The 7961-nt window shown below is 38.6% G+C and overlaps 1 protein-coding gene across 1 annotated transcript; it reads left to right on the top strand.

Annotated features, from left to right (window-relative positions):
• The first annotated feature begins 50 nt into the window (after positions 1-50).
• LOC114156852 (CD276 antigen homolog) lies at positions 51-3626 on the top strand. Its single transcript, XM_028037380.1, has 3 exons — positions 51-472; positions 2270-2629; positions 2703-3626. Exons 1-3 carry the CDS (start codon positions 406-408, stop codon positions 2834-2836), a joined length of 561 nt encoding a protein of 186 aa, XP_027893181.1. The 5' UTR covers positions 51-405; the 3' UTR covers positions 2837-3626.
• Positions 3627-7961: the final 4335 nt, after the last annotated feature.

The raw sequence follows: 7961 nt of genomic DNA, 5'->3' as shown, positions 1-7961 counted from the left end.
AGAGTTCAGTTATCAGACTAACACCTTCAAGCCTTTAGGAAATCATAAAGTTGATCACGTGGTTCAGTAGAAACGCCCCCTGCTGGGAGTTTCACTGTGAGTCTATATAAGAACCAGTCAGTCTGAACCAGTAACAGTCTGCGCTCCTCTGTTCCCAGTCTCTCCAGTCCAGATCAGTTTCCTGTAGATTCTCCTCCCAGTTATAAACCATGGACAGAATCCTGCAGTCATTTGCTCTCAGCTCTGCCAGCAGCAGGTCCATCCTCACCGACCGGACCGACAGCTGGGAACTTCCAGCGAGCTGACAGTTTCTGGAAGAGCAACAGCTTTATCAGTGTTTAGTTACTGGTTAGTTACTGGTTAGTTACTGTTCTGTTCAAACCAACGGCGACGACAGAAAGGAAAATGAGTGGAGAAAACGTTTTGACTCTTCTAGTGGTTCTGACTTTAATCTTCCCCACCGACTGTCAAGGTGAGCAGGACGTGAATATGATCACATTTATCGGGTCAGAACCTGAGGTTCGGTGGTTCAGTTTCAGTCTGTCTGCGGTTAAAAAGGAGAGTTTTTGGTTTTTCTTTAACAGCTTCCAGGTTATTTAACAAGCGAGCCGCTGATTTTAGATCCACCCTCCTGTGGCTGAACGGCAGGAAACGGGCCACAGCCACAAATAATCAGTTAATAATGACAATAATGACAGCTGATCAGTTATAATCAATAACTGATCAGCTTCGTTTGCGCTATTCAGACTCAGTTAAGGAAATGATGTTAGGATTTTTAAATCTCAGCTGAGAAACAGATAATAGATGAAACCAGAACTTCCAGCAGCTGGTCGTCTTTTTCTACGTTAATCAAACCAAAATGGCGGCGAGCGTAGACTTGGTGCTCCGACTCAAAGTCTGTCCAGTTGAGTAAATCTCAGTCTCGTTGTAATCTGTTGATGACAATGACAATAAATCTGATCTGATCAAGTTAAACAGAATGAAGCATTAAATTACAACATGCAGGAAAACATTAATTTAAGAATAACACAAAATGGACAATTTGCTACTAAATGAGTCAAATCCTTTAAATTAGTCAGTTGGATGGTTTTGTGAAATTCTGACACTAAAAGTGAACTTTAGATTTAAAGTTTTCTTTGAAATATTTTACATTTTCTTTCTCAGTTGATTATTAGAGAACTTCATGCAAACAGGTTCTGGTTTCCTCCTGTCTGCTGTATCGCCATGGCGACCGGTGGGGCAACACCAACCGCCCCGCCCCACCATGCAGGGCAGAAACGGGGCAGAAGGACAGAAAGTCCCTCTGGGTTATGATTCACCAGAAAACCTAAAACAGACTTTCATTTTCAGAGCTGAAGGTTTTCTGCTCCATTTATCCTCTGAGCTTTTAATCCTATTAAATGTTTGAAAGACTAAACAAACATCAACATTAGTTCTGCTCTCAGTCCCGGTCCGTTTGCTGCATGACTCAAATAACGAGCCTGGAAATATAAACATCATCTGATGTCAGCAACAAGCCGCCAGTTAACAGGTCAGAACCACTGAGATCAATTATTAACTCACATCTGATCAATGCTGGACTCAAAGACTCAGATTTAATAAAACATACAGATAATTTATCATTAAATACAGTTCATCATAAACCCAGCCTGCCGGAAACTGGACCTGAACCCAGCAGCAACCAGAACTAGTTCAGTTCAGTCAGGTAAAATGAATCGATTCATGTTCATAGTTCACCTCCTGAATCATCTGCAGTTCTCAGCTTCATCTTGCTAATAAAGCGTCTAATAATTTATCATAAACTCTAACAATAAAGCTTAAAATGAAAACATGGCTCATTAATTCTCTCTTTGTTTCCTTTCATAAAATCATATTTAAGGCTGAATTTCTAAAATATTAATATTTTAATATTTGCTCTGAGTGAAACTAATCGCTTCACCAACAGAAAACAAAGTTAAAAGTTTTCTGAGACTAAAACTCACTAACAGGAAGTTGATCAATCATTCCGATCAAACTTCTTTCTTCATGTTTCAGCTGAAGATATTCCTTCATAATAAACATATTTAATAATAAACATGAACATATTTACATGGAAGAATCACATTTCTTCTTCTGCTGTTGTAAATAATCAGCATCAGAAACTGAAAGCGTTTAAATGAAGGGAAGAAGAAGAAATTAGCCTGTAGATTCACTGACCTCCCTTCTGTCGTAAAGTCAGCTTGCTTTACTTTGGCCTTCAGCGCTGACCTTTGACCTCTCTGTTGTGCAGATCAGAGGAACGTGACAGCAGAACCGGGTCAGGACGTGGTTCTGCCATGTAGAGCTGCTGGGAACAAACGGCTCATCGCTGTGCAGTGGAGCAGATCTGATCTGGGGTCAGATTATGTTCTTCGCTACAGAGACGAGCGTCTGGACGAGGAGAACCAGAACCCGTCCTTCAGAACCCGGGTGGCTCTGCTGGACGGAGCGGTGAAGGACGGAGACGTGTCTCTGGTTCTGAAGAACCTGACGGCCAGCGACACCGGAGCGTACGAGTGTGGAGTCGCCCAGAGAGAAGCAGGAGAAGCTAACGCTAACATGAAGCTCATCAGCACCATCTACCTGCAGGTAGCTCCGCCCCCTCCTCCAGGTGAGGTTGATTCTCAGAGCAGCAGAGGATGATCTGCAGTCGGATCAGACTAACACCTGGTTCTGTTCTGCAGGGAACCCAGAGGAAAGCAGAAACACTGGATCCAGAAACCTGCACCTGGGACTGATAGTTTCAGTTCTTTTAGTCGTTGTTCTGATTGTTGCTGCTTCGGTTCTGGTTCTGACCTGCAGGGAACCAAACAGCTGAAAAGCACCTGGACTGATTCCTCCTCTGAGTCTGGCTTTGGCTGCTCCAATAATCTGAACAGAAAAGTTTTTCTTCCAACAGATTATTGTTATAGTTGACCTGAATTTCTCGGAGCTTTTCTGTCTTCCTGGGTTCCACCGGGTTCTGCTGAGATCAACACCAGCAGGCGACTTTCTGTCAGAACAAGCAGGTGAACTGAAGCTTCGTTAGTTAAAGACCTCAGAGCTGCAGAGAAGCTGCAACGTTCAGACAGAGAAACATCAGAACTAATGAGTTTTATTCTCCTGACGCCTCAGTGATCAGAAACTAAACGACTTCAGAGGAGAACTGGGTCGGTCCGACCTGATTTCCTCATCGGGTTGGCCTCAGGGTCTGGCTTTAATAAAATATTAATCAGTTTACAGAGAGGAGCTGCTGAGATCAGCAACATTTTTAATAGTTAGAGAGTTTCATCATTTGGACTTTCTGAATGTTTCTTGTTAATCCGTTAAAGATCCAGATTCTCCTGCTAGCAGGTTATTAGCAACGCTAACGATTATCATTATTATATCTATCACGATTATAATTATAACATTAACGATTATCACTATTATATCTATCACGATTATAATTATAACATTAACGATTATCACTATTATATCTATCACGATTATAATTATAACATTAACGATTATCACTATTATATCTATCACGATTATAATTATAACATTAACGATTATCACTATTATATCTATCACGATTATAATTATAACATTAACGATTATCACTATTATATCTATCACGATTATAATTATAACATTAACGATTATCATTATTATATCTATCACGATTATAATTATAACATTAACGATTATCACTATTATATCTATCACGATTATAATTATAACATTAACGATTATCACTATTATATCTATCACGATTATAATTATAACATTAACGATTATCATTATTATATCTATCACGATTATAATTATAACATTAACGATTATCACTATTATATCTATCACGATTATAATTATAACATTAACGATTATCACTATTATATCTATCACGATTATAATTATAACATTAACGATTATCACTATTATATCTATCACGATTATAATTATAACATTAACGATTATCACTATTATATCTATCACGATTATAATTATAACATTAACGATTATCACTATTATATCTATCACGATTATAATTATAACATTAACGATTATCACTATTATATCTATCACGATTATAATTATAACATTAACGATTATCATTATTATATCTATCACGATTATAATTATAACATTAACGATTATCACTATTATATCTATCACGATTATAATTATAACATTAACGATTATCACTATTATATCTATCACGATTATAATTATAACATTAACGATTATCACTATTATATCTATCACGATTATAATTATAACATTAACGATTATCACTATTATATCTATCACGATTATAATTATAACATTAACGATTATCACTATTATATCTATCACGATTATAATTATAACATTAACGATTATCACTCAAAGCAATAATCATTGTTGAAATAACGTCAATCTTGCAGTGGTACATAAATAAAGATCATGTTTCTGGATAAATCAGAGGAAAAATTATCATTTTTCTGGATAAATCAGATCTATGATCATTTTTCCAGCCTGCTGCTGTCAGAACAGAAACATGTCAAAGCTCCAAACATGATGATTTAAAAATGTTTTTATTTCTTCCCATCTTAATAATTATAACAGCCTTTTTATGAACTTTATAAAATGAAAACACAAAACGCTTCACTGCGTCTGTCTGGACTTTGTTCATCGTTTAAGGAGCAGCTAAAGAGCCTCTTTTATTTTTCTGTCATGTTTTATGGTTGTGTTGCTGTGAAAAGTTTTCATCCAGTGAAATATGATTAATAAATAGTTCACCTCTCCTTACAGTGAACATTACTTCAGGTACCAGCTAAGAGATGTGATGAGAGGAAAACCCAGTGACCCAAACATTTCACTCTGCAGATGATAGAAAACTGGATTCATATTTCACTGCTTGTCTTCCTTAAGTTATTTTAGAAAAGTTTTTCTGCTGCCTGGTTGTTTAATGTGAATAAATGTTGAATGTTTCCATTATTTTTGCTTCATCATTTCAGATTAGTTTAAATGAAGAAAAACTCAGGATGCAGTCAGAGGACGTGTGATATTTGTTCTCACTTTATGATTTAACTCAATAAAACCAGAAATTATTTTTAGCTGAAACTTTATCTGGAGATGTTTTAAATCTAACATCCCGTTTAATCCCAGATTATTTCCTGTAAAATAAATTCATGCATTCCAATCCTTGGTCCTATAATAAACACATGATATTCATGAATTATATCATTTTATGTTGGTTATGTTAGTGAAAAGGTTTTATACTCGGCAACAATTGTTGCTGGTGGGAAACTGTACAGTCTGAATGACACAAATCTGACCTATTAATAAAATAAAACATAAAAAATCATGACCTGCATAACCTATTATAGCAAAGAATGGTTACAAGAATGTTCAGAAATATTTTAGATGTATAAAGATTCAATGCCACAGCCTGCAGATGTCATTGTCTCAATGTGCCGAGTGACCTTTGACCTCATTTGGTCGTTTCATCAATGAGACAAAATCAGGTAAAAATGTCAGTATGAACAAATCTGCATCCAGGAGGAAATTGTCCCAGTTCCACCAGAACAAGAACCAAGAACTCCACCTTGGTTCTGTACTGAACTGGTTTCAGACGTGGCTTCATCTGGTACCAGTCATTCAGTGGACAGGAAACACTTTGTGGAAAGGATCGCCTTCTGGGAAGGTGTGTGTGTGTGTGTGTGTGTGTGTGTGTGTGTGGTTGATTTCAACTGTGGGAACGACAGTGATGAAGGAAACATCTTCAGGTTCCTTCAGGTCTAGAAGATCTAAAACATCTGATAGTTTTAAACTGTGTGGGAAAAACAAGGAATATAGAAAAAACTGGAGCTGATCTTAGTGGATAAACCAATGGACAACAGCATAGCGCTGTCTGTGTGTTAGCATAGCGCTGTCTGTGTGTTAGCATAGCGCTGTCTGTGTGAAAGCATAGCGCTGTCTGTGTGTTAGCGTAGCGCTGTCTGTGTGAAAGCATAGCGCTGTCTGTGTGTTAGCATAGCGCTGTCTGTGTGTTAGCATAGCGCTGTTTGTGTGTTAGCATAGCGCTGTCTGTGTGAAAGCATAGCGCTGTCTGTGTGTTAGCATAGCGCTATCTGTGTGTTAGCATAGCGCTATCTGTGTGTTAGCATAGCGCTGTCTGTGAGTTAGCATAGCGCTGTCTGTGTGTTAGCAGAGCACTGTCTGTGTGTTAGCATAGCGCTGTCTGTGTGTTAGCATAGCACTGTCTGTGTGTTAGCATAGCGCTGTCTGTGTGTTAGCATAGCACTGTCTGTGTGTTAGCAGAGCACACAGACAGCGGTCTGTGTGTTAGCATAGCACTGTCTGTGTGTTAGCAGAGCGCTGTCTGTGTGTTAGCATAGCGCTGTCTGTGTGTTAGCAGAGCTCTGTCTGTGTGTTAGCATAGCACTGTTTGTGTGTTAGCAGAGCGCTGTCTGTGTGTTAGCATAGCGCTGTCTGTGTGTTAGCATAGCACTGTCTGTGTGTTAGCATAGCGCTGTCTGTGTGTTAGCATAGCACTGTCTGTGTGTTAGCAGAGCGCTGTCTGTGTGTTAGCATAGCACTGTCTGTGTGTTAGCAGAGCGCTGTCTGTGTGTTAGCATAGCGCTGTCTGTGTGTTAGCAGAGCGCTGTCTGTGTGTTAGCATAGCGCTGTCTGTGTGTTAGCAGAGCGCTGTCTGTGTGTTAGCATAGCGCTGTCTGTGTGTTAGCATAGCGCTGTCTGTGTGTTAGCAGAGTGCTGTCTGTGAGTTAGCATAGCGCTGTCTGTGTGTTAGCATAGCGCTGTCTGTGTGTTAGCATAGCGCTGTCTTTGAGTTAGCATAGCGCTGTCTGTGTGTTAGCATAGCGCTGTCTGTGAGTTAGCATAGCGCTGTCTGTGTGTTAGCATAGCGCTGTCTCTGTGTTATAATACATAGACATGTAATAACTACATGGCACAACAAATATCTCAACAGGCCTTTTCTTTAAAGCCAGACATCATCCTGAGATGGAAAACAAGCTCTGAGGTTTCATGTTTATCACGCATCATGGTGAAGTAAGTCCCTCCAAACTGAAACCAGTTTCTATTTACTGGAAATCAGCAGAAACTGGATGTTTACATCAGTGGAAAATCCCCAGGAGTCAGAAGAGTTAACTCTGCTTTCAAACAGCAGCTTGTTTCAATCAGACAGGAATGTTGAAGCAAGAGATCATTATCAAAGATAATCAGCATTGTTGCTGTTTAAATACAGGTTTAAAAAATAAAACTCTACTGAGCTCTACCCAACAAAACGCTGATCCAAAGACCCGTCCTCTTCTTCTGTGATTGGTTTCTTACTCCACTCACTGGAGCCTCGTCTGGATGATTCCTGGTTTCATCCTGAAACTCTCCTGTTTCTGGGCATCAGCTCCATTGTTCCTGTTTCCTGTAAACCAGGCTGTGATTTACTGGAAGAATCAACTGGTTACAAAGTGGTTTAAGAACAATCAGGTTTATGTCACAAAGTGCTGACTGAAAATGTAAAACCTGAAAAGCTGTGAGAGCAAAACGACCAACAAACACGGTCCAGTTCCTCCAGCTCCGTCAAAATTCCTGCAAACTTTTATTAGACGTTTGTTGAAGGAAACCCAGAAGGTTTGACCCAAATCAGACAGTTTGAGGCAGCGGTACCAAATACTAATGGAGAGTATTTCAACTTTTGACTTTGAAGAACGTAATAAACGTTACCATAAGAATTCTCTCATTATTCTGGCATTTAGCAAATAGAAAAACATTATAATCCTAATTTACCTAAAACAGGAAAACTTTATTCTGATTTGATGTTGACAATGAAATTTTTATTTTTATTTTTAACAGAGTATGTAAACTTCTGGTTTCAACAAGTAATTTCATAAAACTAAACATTAGAGTGTTGTTGTTCTTATGTCTTATAACAAGAACTAAATGATCTGAAACATTAACTTTCCATTGAACTCCAA

This window comes from Xiphophorus couchianus, chromosome 14 (genome assembly GCF_001444195.1).
Source record: "Xiphophorus couchianus chromosome 14, X_couchianus-1.0, whole genome shotgun sequence".
Lineage (NCBI taxonomy): Eukaryota > Metazoa > Chordata > Actinopteri > Cyprinodontiformes > Poeciliidae > Xiphophorus > Xiphophorus couchianus.
The sequence above is the reverse complement of the archived record's forward strand: the minus strand, read 5'-3'. Positions and strand labels throughout refer to the sequence as shown.

Coding starts and splice junctions, on each gene's coding strand:
- LOC114156852 (XM_028037380.1), top strand. CDS start 406: ATGAGTGGAGAAAACGTTTTGACTCTTCTAGTGGTTCTGACTTTAATC. Junction 473..2,269: donor CTTCCCCACCGACTGTCAAG/GTGAGCAGGACG, acceptor TCTGTTGTGCAG/ATCAGAGGAACGTGACAGCA. Junction 2,630..2,702: donor AGCTCCGCCCCCTCCTCCAG/GTGAGGTTGATT, acceptor TCTGTTCTGCAG/GGAACCCAGAGGAAAGCAGA.